Source organism: Melopsittacus undulatus, chromosome 1 (assembly GCF_012275295.1).
Source record: "Melopsittacus undulatus isolate bMelUnd1 chromosome 1, bMelUnd1.mat.Z, whole genome shotgun sequence".
NCBI lineage: Eukaryota > Metazoa > Chordata > Aves > Psittaciformes > Psittaculidae > Melopsittacus > Melopsittacus undulatus.
In genome coordinates, this window is record NC_047527.1 from 46,865,506 (window position 1) to 46,881,654 (window position 16,149).

General features: G+C 41.9%; 1 protein-coding gene across 3 annotated transcripts in view; it reads left to right on the forward strand.

The window, feature by feature from the left end:
• The window catches only part of KCTD1 (potassium channel tetramerization domain containing 1), a 67,157-nt gene that overhangs the window by 21,510 nt on the left and 29,498 nt on the right, over positions 1-16,149 (forward strand). For 2 of the 3 annotated variants that reach the window (XM_034069952.1, XM_034069943.1), the window contains exon 2: positions 13,432-13,610. In XM_034069952.1, coding sequence (XP_033925843.1) covers positions 13,447-13,610 — 164 coding nt within the window. In that variant the 5' untranslated portion in view covers positions 13,432-13,446. Of the gene's footprint in view, positions 1-12,583; positions 12,976-13,431; positions 13,611-16,149 lie in introns of those variants that run through there. The other variant, XM_031052995.2, reaches the window with a different exon arrangement.

Here is a 16,149-nt window from a genome sequence, read left to right on the forward strand (position 1 = left end):
TTCAGCAGAAATGAGTGCAGTTGAGCGTGTCTGTAATAGGATGGAAGACGGCTGCCATGAGACAAATCTATAATTTAGGAATTGATGTTGAAATTAATTTATGCTACCCCTTGCTAGATGATCACCACAGGCCTCCTGAAACCCTTCCTGTTTGTTTCAAATGATCTTTTGTTTCTTACATTACAATTAATCTATTCCTGAAGGCAAGCTTTTCAAGTATTTATTCCAGAGGGGAGACCAAAGCCTGTCAATGCTCTTGTTTGGTGGGTTTTTTGTTTTTTTTTTCTTTGTTTTATTTTTTAATTTCACCACCCTTCTCCCTATTTTTACCAATTAAATGCCATCTCCTTCTTCTGCCTGCCTGGTCCTTTTTCTTGCAGATCTTTGTTGTTCCAGTGGGGGATGCTTCAGTTTTCCCACTCTGAACATGGGCTTTGCACCTTACCTCTTGAAGGAATGGTAGTGCTTCAGCCTCTTTGCTTTTTTCTGTTTCCATGCTGGGGAGGGAGCTGCTGGCTTCCTGCACTGCTCCTCTGGGCAGAAGACAGTATAAAGTAACACACAAACTGTAAGGTCTTGCTGATGTCTCCCTCAAATTTAACCTGGTTCCTGATAAAACCCATCACAAATGTTATCTCCCAGGCTTTATCTGAGATTGGTCTTCTAAAGAGTCCGGATGTGTTGCTGAAAGATTAGCCCTTTATCTGCTGCTTTACCTGTCAACTGCTCCTCTTGTGATGGTTTCTTCTACTTTTCAGATCTCTGTTGGAATGTGGTGGGGTTTTTCAAGATATTTAAAAGTACTCATACTTCTGATACTCAAACTACTCTTTTTCTTTTTTTTTTTTTTATACTTCAAGATCTTGTAGTCTTGATCCTTCTTTAAAGTTGTTCTTTTTCTATTGCTATAAAGGATATTTCCTCTTATCAGCATATTTTTACTGGTTATTACCACTCAGGATATTCAGCGGGTTTGTTTTCTCTAGCTTCTGTTAGATGAAGTCTTCCCCCTGCCCTCCCTATCAACCCAACAAAAGATTTCTGGAAGTGTTATTTTTAATAAGGATAATTATGAGCTGTCCCTTGGAATCATCTACTGATGTGATTCTTCTCTATTGTTGGTTCCTTTGTCATAACACAACTGTATGTACTGTCAGTTTATGTTAATGTGTCTATTTCATGCTTTTCAGTTTTATTGAAATGTGTTGTACATTGGAGGCAATAAAAGCCAATAGATAAAGTGAGATAGACATTTCTTGTTGAGTGACAGGTGTAGTCTTTTCTTCTTCTCTAAAGGTTTTTGGGTCTTCTTGTTGTCTAAGCACTGGTGCTTTTCATGTAAGTAATGACTAGAGAAGCACAAACAGTCTTAGAATCAGGCCATGCTTCGAGGAAGGAATGTATATTGTGTAAGATTTCATCCACTCTTCTAAAGTTATGTGTGTGGTCTGTTGTGGTCTTGGGTCAAATGAAAGCCTTTTAATATAAAATTAAAAGTTTACTGAGCTAGTTAGCAGAAGTCATTCTGTCTACAAGTAGACTGTGGTTTGTAGCTTCATGACTTTGGTGGTGGTGGCAGTGATGACTTCTGTAGCATATAGAACATGGTTGTATAGATTCATGGTAATCCACCCTTATGGGGAAAAATGCTAAAATTAGCTGCCAAATGGATGTTTTCATCATATGAGCTGCAATGACTACTTGGAGAAATCCCTACAGGTCTGAAAACAATCATCAAAATTGTATTTCTTAGCCTTGTATCCTAAAGTATCTTTTACACATAATGGAATCAAATGAACCAAATCTAAAATATGCTTTGTTCATATGCCATATGGTCATCATCTTGTCAAGCACTCTTCTTGAGCAGACTCCTGTCTTTTCCTTTCCTCAAATCCTGCCCTTCACACTAACCAAAACAAACTGCTGCTTGACCCCCACAGTCATATGCCTACTGTTCCTTTTTTCCCTTTGTCCATAAATGCTTTTCCAGAAAACACCAGAAAAGAGGTAAAACTAGCCAAAAACCTTCACGTGCTGCATTAAAGGAGTGTTTTGAATTTACCCCCATATGTATTTAGCATAATTCAGCATTTCAGTCCCTTTCTACCAGCCACCGAAAAACATACTTACTCTTTTGAGAGATTTGAAATCCAAGGATGGGCAGATTTTAATATGGGTGGAGGTAGGGAAGTATCTGGGTCACTGATGTCTTTCAGTTCATGTCCAGTGTGCTGTATTGATACCCCACTTCCAGAGCTCTGGGGGGGTCCCTGTTGATATGTGTATTTTTAGTAGGAAGTTGTTTCCTGCCCTTGCACCCAGAGCATCTGTGTGGTGTCATGTCACCTATTCCGAGGTGTTAAGTAACCCATGTGTATTTTGAAATAGCTAATGATAATACGATTTCTCTCATGATAGTGTTTGGGTTTTTCATTCATCTGGTTGTTATGAAACCTGTAGGCTGATAATTTTAATGGGAGTTACAAAGAGGAGAGGAAAAAGTCCCAGCCAGCCCTGGAAATGCATAGGATCGTGGTAGAGCTGAGTAAACACTCCCTACTGCAGTCTGTTTTAACAAGGACTTCCAAAAAGCCTGTCATTTCAGTAAGTTCATCTCTTAGCCCTTATTTGCGCTGTTCTCCCTCTTGGCAGTCTCTGTCCCTCTGGTGGGGTTTCAAGTAGATGCTTACTTTTGAGAGATAGGGTTGTTGCTTTGCAAAGTTCAGCTTTGGAGACCTGCTGGGAGGGGAGGTGGATGGGAGAAAGGAGAAGAGCTCAGCAGTGATGCAGGGCTCCTAAAAGTCCACCCTTTCTGCCCATTCCATCGATACTGGAGCAAGGAATGTATGATTTAAGATTACAATTTCATACGGTATTCCTAATTCTCTTCCAGACTGAACCGTTACTGTCAAAATTGCAGTTCTGTTTATGTCTTCATTATAAATCGGATCATTACAAATGTATGGCTTTAAAGCCCTTTTGTGCTTTTCTTATGCAGCTAGGTTTATAGATGAAGCTGTCTATCTGTTTTATTGTCTAGCCACATAATTACTAAATGGACACAATGTCTTCAAAATTACTGTTCCATCTGAGAATATTTTATTACTGGTTGCTGCAAGAAACATCTGGAGAGTGCTTAGAGCTCTTGTGTGTTACAGTATTTCAAAGACATGGTTTTATTAGATCCTTGTAATTTGTCCCTTCCCTTCTTCTTCTTCACATGGCATGAAGAGCTAATAGAGGCTTTCTTGTGTTTTTCTTAAGCCTCGTAAAGTGATTCCAGTTATGAAATTCTTCGGGTAGTCTGAAGGTGTGTGTTTTGCTGATTGCTTGTTCAATCTGAAGTAGGTAGTGTTCTGTTGATGTGTCCAAAAACACATCTTCCCTAGATGGGTCACTATTATCTCTTTCTGCTCCTAGGCAAATTAATAAACTAAATTTTAAAAGTGCAAAGAAAAGCAGGCGGCTGGCTGATTCAAAGGGAGAGGCTATGTTTTTCATCACCACCCTTTCAAAGCCTCTCTGAATCAAAAGAACCATTGGATTGCGAAGGCAAGACCTATGCCACACCAGAAGCTCCCAGTTCAGCAATTTTCCCAGGGTAAAATTATAACTCATGTTTCCTCAGCACAGGCTGTAACTGGCAGCGTTCCTTCTACTTCTAAGGGTGAAATTGCTGCGGGGGGAACAGGCATCTAATGTGCCTCTGGAAGTTTTACAATGGGTGTTAGCCTCCCTTTGTGGAAAGGTAGACGTTCTTCTGGAACATACCCAAGGGCAGGTGCTATTCAAACTGGAGTGTAAATTAACTTCAAATAATGCAGTATGGGCTTAGTTTTGTTCAGTTTGGGAGTCAAATCTAAAGAAGAAAACTCCATTTCTCAAATTCTGACAGTTCATGACAATCTTTCAGTTACCCCACTGAAGTTTGCATTTTTATAGGCCTTTAAAATCTTCAGATTTGACTGCAATTCAATATGTTAATCTTTATTCATGTACTACTGATAGGATCTTCACTCGCAAACAAACCAGACAGATTTTAGCAGTGCTTGATTTTTTGGTGTTGCTTCTCACCAGAAGATTATTGGACAAATTGCAAACTCAGTCCGAGAAGAATGTAACCTGTTGGTTTCTTTCTCACTCTAATTTTGACACCATCTTTAAGGGTTTGTTTAACTTTGCATTCAAATGTACAAGCATAGTTCTGGCAAACAGAAGTCCTTTCCTTGTAAACCCAGGAGGGAGTGTTTTCTTTTTCTTGTCCTTTTCTTATGTAAAAACTCTTACAAAATATGCATGGAGTGCCTGCTAGAAGTGGATAAAAGGCAACAACACTCAAGTGAGAAGTCTGACTGAAAATTACATTATTAATAATCTCCACCTATGGAGGCACCCACCTGGGAACAGCTGGAAGACGGATTCCAGTGTTCAGAGCTCCCCTATCCCTTCCCACGTCCATTCCTAGTGTGAACCTCACATACATGAGTGAGGAAGAGGTGGCTATTGGATACCTGTCTTCACTGGTGCAGGAGATGAGGTGGGAGATCTTCCATCCCTCCCTTTGGCTGCCCTGTGCTGGTCTATTCCCAGGGACTGGGGATTGCTGCTCGAGTTGCTAACTCTTTCATGGAGGAGGTATAGACTCTGGATGGACCCCCAGAGTATGTAGGTATGTCATTTGCAAAGCTGCTGTCAGGCCACACATCATGCAACAGGGATGAAGTGGTCCAAGGTATTTGGATCAATGCTGCTTGCTGGAATAAATGAAGCTTTGAGTGGAGAAGAACTGGTCTGTCATCTTTGTTTTTTGCCAAAAGGTGAAACTCCCTTTGCATGCTCGCTTTCCTGTGAAGTGCAGGTAAATTCACATTGTCTCTGCTTCCAGAGGTTTGATAGAGGTAGGAGAAGAAAAGCGACCTATTTTCCAGGTTTAAAGGAAAGTAAATGAAACTGTCCTCAGGGCAGAAGTAGCAAAGACTTTTGTATCAGCTGTAGTGTTGTGGGCAGGGCTGCCAGGCTGCTAAAGGCTCTTCAGAGCTGGCAGCCTCTTTCCCAGAGACTGCTCATCTCTTTAATAGTGTTTCCTTTTTGTTTTTTTTTTTTCAAGTGTCCATAATGACTGCAGCCTTTCTGCACTGAGACTGAGGGATCTCTTGGCACTTACTGGCTTATAATAGTTTCTGCAGTATCTGGCAGGATCCCCTTTTTGCCTGTGAGAATAGAGTGAAGGTCATGGAGGTGCTTTGCTATATGCTTTGTGTAATGATTTGAGCTGGATATGTCCAGTTAGAGAAAGCTCAGGCTGGGGTGTTATGATTCCTTTTTCTCACTCCTAAATTGCTAGATTGAGCAGAAGCCAGTGCAGAACAGACAAGCTCTTGGTGTAGCAAGTGTCTTGAAATGCCAGGTATCTGGTCCTCTCCTACCATAGAAGCAGCACAGCAGGTCTGTTGACCTTTGATCCCATGTTCTCCTGTGTCTAAACATTGCATCCTCCAGCATGGTTAGGGGATGTTTGTGCCTGCTGCACCCTGGGGTAAGCACCCTGTGATTATATGGTGTCAGGTGGGCAGCGGTGTGCTGTGCGGTAATTGAGAGCAGCTTTCAAATCCAGTTTTGCTTGTAAATTAAATGGCCACTTTTACTGAGTGAGAATCGAATCAGCATGTCTGAAGACTGTGGAAGTCATCTATTTCCATTATGAAAGCCAATGTGGCTAGTGGAAGCGGGCGTGTTTGGGGGTAATGAATCTGGGCTGGATCCTCAAGTTACATGTGGATTTTTTAATAGAGCAATGGGTTGGATATATGCCAGAGATCCTACTAGCATGGGTTTAAGCCAAGTCCTGTGTCAGCCACATTTACCATTTGCTTGACCAAAGTGTAGAGGGTGTGCACAGCAAGAAATGGGTAGGCAGTGCAGAAGAGCAGAGCTATACTTGCAGGGCCTGAATGTAATAAATGAAAACGTTTGGGCTGGCCTCAGCAGTGCTTACCCAAACAAGCGAGGGGCTGAGTTAATCTTCTGTAACAGTACAAACATATAGAATATCTTGAGGGAGGTATTAAACTTTTGTCTGCAGTTTCAAGGCTTAGGGGAGTTTTCTAAGTTTACAAGCACTCGAGAGGATAGATCCTGTCTCTATAAACTTTACCTTTTCCAGGTTTTGGACTCACTTTTACTGCTGTACTGGTATAAGCATAGGTCCTCATTTGACTCCTGCCTTATCCCTAAATCTTTTTTTGCCAGTTAATGAAGAGATTTTTTTTCTGTTAAGGTCTCAGTGGCCAGTTTCTGGTGAAGGTGTGGTTAGTTAGAGCTGTTCTGCTGAAGTTAGCTGTGTGCTACAGACTCAGCTGCTGGGCGCTGGGATTCTCAAAGTGTCTTCAAGCTCTTATCCGAGGGCAGTTTTAACTGTCCTGTGTCTCCAGGTAGGCAGGTCTCTCCATCCATCACAAATACTTTACTTCCTTCAGCCCCTTGCCTTGCATTTGTTTCTCTGCACCTGTGGCATTTGTTCTAGGTCCTGATCAGCTCTGATGAAATCCAAGCAAGGTTCATTTTAGCAAGGAAATGCAACCACAACCTCTCCAGCACTTGCAGCACTGAGCGGATGTACGTGCTCAGCAGCACCAGCATCTCGAGGAAGAGGAGGCTGTGAACAGCCAGCATGCAGGATGTGGAGCAAGCAACCCCAACCTTGAGGGGCCAGATCAGCGTGTCATCCCAGGGCCAGTGTCTCTGGGACAGGAGGATGTAGCATCTAAAACTGTCCCATCAGGTAAGTGCTCCGGTCATCGCTGCTATAGCCGCTCTGGTGTGACAAAGAGGTCCATTATCACCTTTGTAGACTTCACCTGTATATGGGCAATTGCAGGATACAGAAGACAGCCTGACATGGTTCCTGGCACCTCTAGGAAAGGGTGTCAGCTAAGATTTTGTTTCATGACGGCCTATACCTTATACCTTGGCTATGATGGAACTCTGTGGGTATTCCTGTCCCCCCTGTCAGGCAGCCTTGTGGCATCCACCTTTCTAAAGTGGGTTGCTGCATGTGCTTCTGCAAATAATACTGAATGCTGCAAGTGCTGCATTTGTAAGAGGAGGAGGAAGCAGCTGCTTGGTGCAGTAGCTACTTGGTAGTAGTAGGCCTGCCTCAGCATCTCAAGAAAACATTCCTGCTTCTCAAGCTCTCCGCTGCATTTTACTGTCTTTCATAGGATAATTTGACCTTCTGCCACATGTTGACAGATATTCAGCATTTAAAATGAGGCTTTTCCTCCAGAGGTTTAAGACAGAAATTCTCGTACTACCACTGAGTCTCGGGGGACCTGATATTTCTTCTTACTGTGGTACTGAATTGCAGCTGATAGTGTTTTTCATGTGGCACTCAAACACTTGTTTTGGAGTTTTGCTTTATAGACATAATTTGTAATGTTCAGAGTCAGCTAGACTGAAGCTCGCAGCTGTGAGGGAAAGAGCAGTTGGATTATATTGATGAAAGGCAAAACATGAAAGTGAAGTCAGCATACTTTCACTGGGGAAAAAAATATGCTATTCCTTTGTTTTGCAGACCCAGTGGCATCATTGCAGCCCAACCATGTCCTCAGAGAGCTATTGACCATTGGTGTAAGGGTGAAGAAGCAGACATGGTACGGATGTGCTCATGTATGAACTTTTGCCAAAGATTTGGGCAACTTCTTTGTGCTTCTAGAGTCTTCAGAGCGAAGGTGAAGAGAAGGCACTGTGGTGGCACACACACCTTAAGAGAACAAAAAGCAGCTTGCACACTCCATCTTGTGCACGTAGTCATCTTTGATCGCCTTGCAGGGCTCTCTTTCTGAGAGGCCAGCACAACCTGGTGTCATCTGTGGTTTCAGTGTACCACGGCCACAGCCAGAGAATTTGGTGTGAGGACATGGCCAGCCCATAGAGGTGCCCAGGATGGGATTTTCCCCTTTTGAGCAGGACAAGCACCTGGGCTACCTAGACACATACCATTGTATCTCTGCCTGCTTGCTGCACCTTCCAGAAGTGCTGTTTGTACTGTGCTGATATTGTTTATGTTGAATAAATGCTTTCTCCAGCCTCTTTGTTGTGGTGACTGTTTTTGCTGAATCGAAATAGAAAAAGTGGGGGTGCTTGTTTAAGCTTTGTGGCAAGACGTGATCGGGATTATTTTTTTAATCTTTAATGAAATGTTTGTTTTGAAAAAGTGCATCCTCAGACTGGGGACACTCGTGCGGGAGCTGAATCTGAGAGTAGTCTTAATGCTCCTGGTTTGGATAAAGGACTTGAACAGGACTTTCCCACATCCCACAAGCACCCGTAAGCATCAGACTGCTGTTTATTTCTGAGTCAGGTGCATAGCTGTCCCTGAATGACACTTGAGTGATTTCTGCTTTGTACTGAAGGAAAAGTAAATTGTCTCTAACTTCTGAAGTTTGTTCACTGTTTGGATTCATTCCCCGTGTGGTGGGATGTATGGGGAGGAGACATTTCTGCTGGAGATGGCTGATGTGGTTGCGCTAACTGCTGTTGCCAGCTCTTCCTGGGCTTTTGTGAAGAGAAACATCTCTCTCGTGGCTTTCTTTTGTGAAACAAAGATAATGAATACAGACAGATTTGATGCTTTAGAATAAACTACTGTATGATTATAGTGTCTAATGTCTAGACTAGATAAGACAAACTTGTCCTCACCTCCCCCAAAAATCCAAGAGAGTTTGAAATATGTAACTCTGAGTTTCTCAGCAGTAATAATTGCTTGGGCTATGACAAGGAGTGTGCAATAGCTTTAGAATTTGATACAAAGGTTAGAGGTACAGTGCATTCAGTAGCATATATGAGGTACTAGAATGGGTTGCCCAGGGAGGTAGTGAATGCTCCATCCCTGGCAGTGTTCAAGACCAGGTTGGATGAAGCCTTGGGTGATATGGTTTAGTGTGAGGTGTTCCTGCCCATGGCAGGGGGGTTGGAACTAGATGATCTTGAGGTCCTTTCCAACCCTAACTATTCTATGATTCTATGATTCTATATGTATGCACTCCTGCTTGAGCTGAGTTGGCTCACAGGGAAGATGCTGGCTATAATAACCCTAGCCAACAATGTCATGACCTGCAGCCTAAAGTGATCCCCACAGTCCAGTGAGTCAAGCAGATGTTTGTACTTGAATGTCGGTCCTTCTGTGAGTGAGCTCGGGTTGTCTTGTAGTGGCATGGGTTTTGTCAAGGTTTCTGGCTTAAGTAGGGAACTGGAATGACTTTACTTAAGACCGCAGAGTGTAAATAACACTCTGCTAATCACAGAGTGTGTGAGTGAATATATTGAGGGGAGGAGGAAGCCTCCTGTCTCTTTGATTTTTTTTTTGTATTCTTAGCAGCACATTGTAATAACTCACGTTCTTCAGATATCTCTTCTTTCTTCCAGTGGAAGATTGGCATGGTTCTGATGTTGTTGTGCTTTGGTAGGCCAGTTGCATGGGTGTGTGTCTCAGCCCTACAGCTACTGTGTTTTTTTTCAAAGGCTTATTCTTTAACAATATTCTGGAATGGATTTGGGAAGAAGGTATTGTAGAAGAAAAAGGCAGGGAAGAGATCTGAAAGCTCTCCGCCAGCATCCTCAATCCCTTTTGGTAGAAGAAATTCTAAATCATAAGGATTTTTGTAAATCCCAGGGAGGAGGAGTTCAGGCAAGGCTGCTTTTGCTTTTCTGTTGAGCCTTGCCCTAGGGTGGCTTGCCTAGAGCAGAAAATGAGAAGCAGGTTTAGATATACTCTAAAGATCTGGACCTACAAACTGCTCCTTGTTGAAAGACTCCTTCAAATAGCAGGAAAGTGGAGGAGCCCCGAACTGTTCTAATAGAGCAGTGGTTTGTGAGCCAAAACGGAAAAGTTTTATATGACCTAAATGCATTTAACCTGAGGGATTTTAGCACTTTTGAGTGTGTAGTTTCAGTAATAAATTCATTCTGATTGGAAATCAGAACTCATTTTTTCAAGAAGCTGTTAGAAAAGGAAAAATTTTGAGTACTAATAATGATAAATGTTTTACAAGGTATTTAAAGTATTTTGGCCCACAGGAACTATTGTGAAACCTAGGATTTCCTGTTCTTATTTTCTTTTGGGTTTTTTTGTATGACAAATGTCACAGTGTTTGAGAAGTAAAGGTACCAAGTGAAAAAGAGACTGTTAAAGATCAGGAAGGTCACTGCCCATCCAGACTGTGCTGGCGTTAGGTGCGCTTTGTGTCCAACTCATGAATAAAGTTATTGCCGTTCCCGAGGCAGATGCCAAACTCTGTGATCTCCCATGTGGGAACAGCCACGGCTGAGCTAGAAACCCTTCCTGGGTGCAAGTCTCACCTGCCTGACACCAAGCACACCACGAAAGGCTTCTGAAGAGCTTTTTGATCATTGTCATCAGCTGTTCTAGATAGCTTGCTGGATCCTGTTAGGTTTAGTTTCTATGATTCCCTTCTCTTCTCTTGTAGTTGTTTCTAAGGAATTACATTTGTAATCACTTTAGGTAGTAGAAGCTTAATTTACCAACAGTGCCTTGTTCTAACCACTTTTTACCCAACTTTGGTCACTTCATGTTTGCAATAATCCAACATAAGCTATGTATTTCTTCAGAGAGGCTATTTGTCCCTGCATTATCTTTTCCACAGCTGAAACAATACAGTGATTTTACTTAATGCAGTGGCTTAATTCTGTTCTGTTAAATGTCAGTGGTCTTAATGCCATACATGTTGGATGGCGATCTGTGCTGTTTGTTGTTGGATGTTTTTTAAGCACCTGTTTCTCTAAACCCCATTTCTGCTTTAATTTCTCTGAGGCAACTGTAGTAGAAACACAATTGCCTGATTTCAAAGGGATCTCCAAAACAACAGTGAACTGGTTTTATCCAGTGCTTTGTGAGCTAAGGCTGGAGCAAGGTTAGCATTATTGTGTTTAATATCTAAACACTGAGCAGATGGGTGTTGTTTCTTGAGGTGCAATAAATGCAGGTAACTCAAAGGGGGGAATGTTAGAAAGAAGGAGGGTGAAATAAAATAGCAAAAGGTTTTCTTATAAAGCATTTTTATTTCTTGGGAGTTTTAGTAGGTGAACTCTGTAAATGGCAGCTTGGTTACATCTTGGTTTTGGAAACTGGTTCCTTTTTTTTTCCTACAGTTTTAGGGGGTTTTGTTTTGCCTTGTAAAATGCCCACAGTCCTTTGACCTATCTCCCATCCTGGCAGTGATGTTTATACTACACATTCTTCTACCGTTTCATGCAGCCGGCGCTATCACAGCTATGCTGAATGAGGTCCCAGCCTAACTACAATATTAACCCTGCAAATCTGTTCATTTTCTCCCCAGCAGCCCCAGGCAGGGTATACAGGAGAATGTGTCCAATTGAAAAACTATTACAGACTTGGTGGTGCTGCAGTGTGCTGAATTGCAGCAGGGCTATGTTTTTCTGCCAGAGAGAATCCTGCTAAGGGAGGTGGTGGTTTCTGTCTTGTACAAGTTATAGAATTTGGTTTTTTGTTTTAAGTCTCAGCCTTTGTTGATGATTTAAAATAAAATAAAACTGTTAAGTCTGCTTTTAAGGACTGAAACATGGTCCATTACTCACACTTGCTTCTTTCTTCTTGCTAACCATCCAATGTGTGCTTTCTTGTTTTACACCAGCCCCCCACCCCCAGTTTGGATCACTGCTTTCCTTGTTACTTTCACCTTTCCAGTTGTTTTTGATTTTTTTCTTCATTATTTTACTAAATATCATGCTGCAGATCAGTAGCATCTTGGGTGGTGGTTGTACCACATAGCATTTATAGCAGACATTAGTTTTGCATAGCGTGTGTACCTTATTTTGTCTGGACTTGTCTTCATTGCGCTGCAGGCACCTCCTCAAGCAATTGTAGTGATTAAGCATGGTATTTCTGCAGATTTATATTAACTTCTGCTTATAAAGAAACAGAAGAAACACAGCCCTCCCCACTCCCCCCCCTCCCCGACATCTAAACTGGATGTTTTTCTTCATCCCCTTCATTTTTATCAGTTTTTGACCTAAGCTTGCTTTTGTGTATGAAAGAAAATTAGTTAAGTGCCTTGTGGTTTATAGATGCCTTTTGTTACATATTACTTGGATTTATTGTGCAACATTGGCCTGTAAATCATTTCAGTTAGACATTTACCTGGCTTGCATTGCCCTTACGGTTTGAGCCTCTTAACAGCCATGAAAAATGGGGAAATTATGTTTTCAGTGGCAACAGGCTTTGCTAGTCTGAATACCCCATAACTCTCATGGCCATGCTCCACTTTTGCAAGGCTTGCTGCCCAGCTCTGCAGAGATGTTTACAAGGAATCCATTACATTTTGCAGCTGAAAGACGTGTTGAAAGAACAAAGAGAGTTTTGTGATGAAGTGTATCTGGCTTCTTGCTGCTTTGCTTACCTTTTAAATGTAAAACTTAGTAATTTGCAAGGGCTTTTAGTTCTCAGGGCATCCCTATAAGATTCCACCCCATACGGAGCTTTCCTTCAGTCGAAAGCGGGGTTGTCTCAAAACCGCTCTTGAATGCATTTCTATTTTAATCCCCAACTTTGAATGCAGCCTGCCTTACTGGCTCCGGCAAATCGCCCTGCCCTGCCCCACCCGCCATGCGCGCAGGCTGCGTCTGCTGTTTGCCGGCGTTCCATCTCTTCCTCTGTGACTAAAAGTTGGTTTCATCAGCAAAGCACTGGCTCCCGCTCCGCTCTTGGAGCTCGCCTGCCTCGGGAAGTCGCTCCGACCTGCAGCCTATGCGGGCACGTGGGGGCATCTGTTGCCATACGTATAACTTTTAAATGGAAAATGTCTTTCTCAAAGGCTGCCGATGTCCAGTGGTCTGCAGTCCATGAGCAGTTGACTAGTCCAGGTGTTTCTGCTTCTGTTTCCGTGCTATGTGAATTGGGAGTTCGAGAGAAGAGTGTGCAGGATGGAGGAGTTGAGGGTTTGTATTTATGTTCTGACTGTACGGCAGTGATGGAGGGCTTGGGAAGGAACAGAAAGTCTACCTGGGGTCGTCTTAACTAAAATAGTAATTTTCACGGTCTTTCTTCTGCAGCTCTTTCTGTCAGAGCCTGTATCAGCTCTTAAGTACTAAAGTAACCTTTCTTCATTTGGTATGGATTGTCTGTCATGAACAGTATTCAGGAAGAACTTGTTTTATTGAACATGATTTCTACTTTGCGGGTTTTATCACTGCATTTTGCCCCACTTATTTAAAATGTAGCCACTAAAAGCTGGATTGATTTTTTTTTTTTAAGAACTGCCAAATATTTGTCTGTGCTTTAATAAGATAAAAGTCATGAGCAGCTGAGACTATGAGGCAGTGCTGTTGACTCGAGACTGTGGATTTCTGTGAAGTTTTTAAGGAGATCATTAACCCAGGTCTATCTCTTCACAGGACAGTCGGCCCAATATGTCAAGACCTCTGATCACTAGATCCCCTGCATCTCCATTGAACAATCAAGGCATCCCTACTCCAGCACAGCTCACAAAATCCAACGCACCAGTTCACATTGATGTGGGTGGGCACATGTATACCAGCAGCTTGGCCACGCTTACAAAATATCCCGATTCCAGGTAACTTTAAAAAAGCTTGTTCTGCATGTCTTTGGCAACTCCTTTTCTTCCATTTCATGCTTAGATATCCTGGGGCTGTCTCAGAATGATAAATTTAGTTTCTTTTGTTTCAAAATTAAATTAGGTTTCTTTGTTTGTAAGAGGTTAGAGACTGACTTTTCTTTCCCTGTTCCACTGTGTTTCAGACAAATGGCACTTCTGCAAATCCCTGTGTGTGTACACTAAAATGAAGTTGATAGTAAAGAGCGCTTACGTTCTACCACCTAGAATTCTGGTTTTGTGCCAAGGCACCCGTTCTGCGGTTTATTACATTCAAAACCTGTAGTGATACTGCGTTTTAAGTCCAAACGTGGGGGTGTTGGGGTATTTATTTTGTTTCTTTTGGAACCGTAACCGCTCTCCTGTGTGTGTAATTCAGATGTGCCACTTGAGGTAAAGGCAAGGTTGAATGTAACAAATATAGAACAGTATTAACTGAATACTTTTTATAGAATCTTAGGACTTTACAAATAATTAGACTCTTAACTCTCACCTACCTCCTGAATGAAACTTTTGTGACTCTGGTAGCTTATTGGTATTTAGCAGTTAGAAAACTTCTGCATGCATGAACAGTGTATGTAGAATAGATGAAATAATAGTGCAGCTTTAAGAAAACAACAGTGCATTGAGCCCAGGGTGTGTGGATATTACATTGTGGTGATGGCAGACAAATGCTATAGTGATACTGTAATTCTCAGAGTTGGTTATTGGTCAGCAGGTTGATTGCGTCCACAGTACTAGTCTATACCAATTCTGCAATAGAGGGAAGGCAGTGTTACTTTTGTGGTCTTTCTAGCATTTTTCTTGATCCAGCAGCTCTTGACTTGCCTCTTCAAAGGGTGTAAGGCATGCTTCATAGGATTTCATTCTAAGCATGGGTTTCATTGGTACTACTGCCTCTGCAGCATTGCCTGTATAGTTTTATGTGGGACTGGAGTAGTGTTTCTGACACTGGGAGTTGACAGGGCAAGAGGAAGAGAAGAGTAAATGAAGAGAAACAGCTGGACACATGGCCTTTCTAAGACAAGCTCCTTAAAGAAGGCCAGGCAGAGAGAAGCAATAGAAGCCATACCAAAGCATAGGCCCATGAGGATAGATTGAAACAACATCTGGAAAAACTTGTACTGTTCTTCAGAAACCAAATCTGTAATTTTGGGGAACTTTTTTAGGAGGAGTTGTGATTATTTAGCATTTTCTTAGTAGCTGGAGTAGAGATGGTGTCTGAAACTGTTGCATGTGCAGTATGAGAGGCTGTATCTATTAATACATGTACCTTCTGTTTCCAGGTCAAATTCACAGGACTGCATGTTACTTTAAGTGAAGAAACACTAAAATATCTTTCATAACTGTGTATGGTGGCAGTGGAATTTAGGCTTACTGTATTCTTTGTTCAATTCAGCCACTGTAGCACTTGAAAGTGGAAGGTATGCCTGTAGTATCAAAGCTGGTTTAATAAATTAAGCATTTTAAACCTCTTCAAACATAATTTGAAGAAAACCCAAGCTCTGAGTTATAGTCATTTTGTTTCAAGTCGTTCTGACATGCGTTTGTGTTTCAGTTCTGACAGTGTCTTTTGAATCCCTTGATGAGTGAATATTTCCAGCATAGCTGTTAGAACCTGGAATTCCCAGCCACTTCCAGAACTTGATTTTTTTAAATTTTTTTTTTTAACATTAGCAGCTTCAAAAGAGCAGGTATTAAACTCATTTGGATCTCAAGATGATGGCATGAAGCAATAAGTTGGCAATCATGATACAGTATTTGGGCTTTGTCTGTGAGATGTTACCTGAGCATGTTGTTTGAATGGTTGTGTGTGTCTACATACATATGTATCTACAGTGACTGCTGGGTACAAATTATCCAGTAATATTTAGACTTTAATACAGATTGTTTCTTGGAGCCTGACCCAGTCAGTCTATATCTACAGTCTGATTTTGTTAGTTAATCTAAGGATTTGGTCAACATTGTTTGTATGTTTTCCTTTTCTGCCAATATCGTGTGTGTGTGTGAATGAGATGAAAACTAAGGCAGGGTCTCATAGATATCTTTGGCCAGTTGAAGTCTCCTGAGGCTTACTGTCACATGAAGTATTGTCTATGAAAAATAAGGTCTTCATTATCTTGCCTGAAAGAGCACTGCTCCAGGGATGAGTCAAAGCATAGGTTGCAGGCTCCAGCATCTAACAGGTTGAGACATGAATGTCATTAGACTTCTGACTCGTATTACATGTAGTCTAAGGGCCAGAAGCCTAAAATGAACCTTTCATCTGTGGGCCAGGTACCAGAGTCATCTTTCTTTGCGAGATTGAAAGGGTGATATCCAAACTAGCAGCTTTGGAGTCACTGTGACTTGCTGGTGTGAAGGAGACCTGTCCCAATATAGCAGTCTCTTTGTAGGATCAAGTGTACTCTTTCTTCTCCTTTTGGATTCAACAGCATCTCATCTTGTGCCTCTTTATTTTCTCCTTCCTGGACAGCAGAGTAGGAACTGGAAAGAGTAC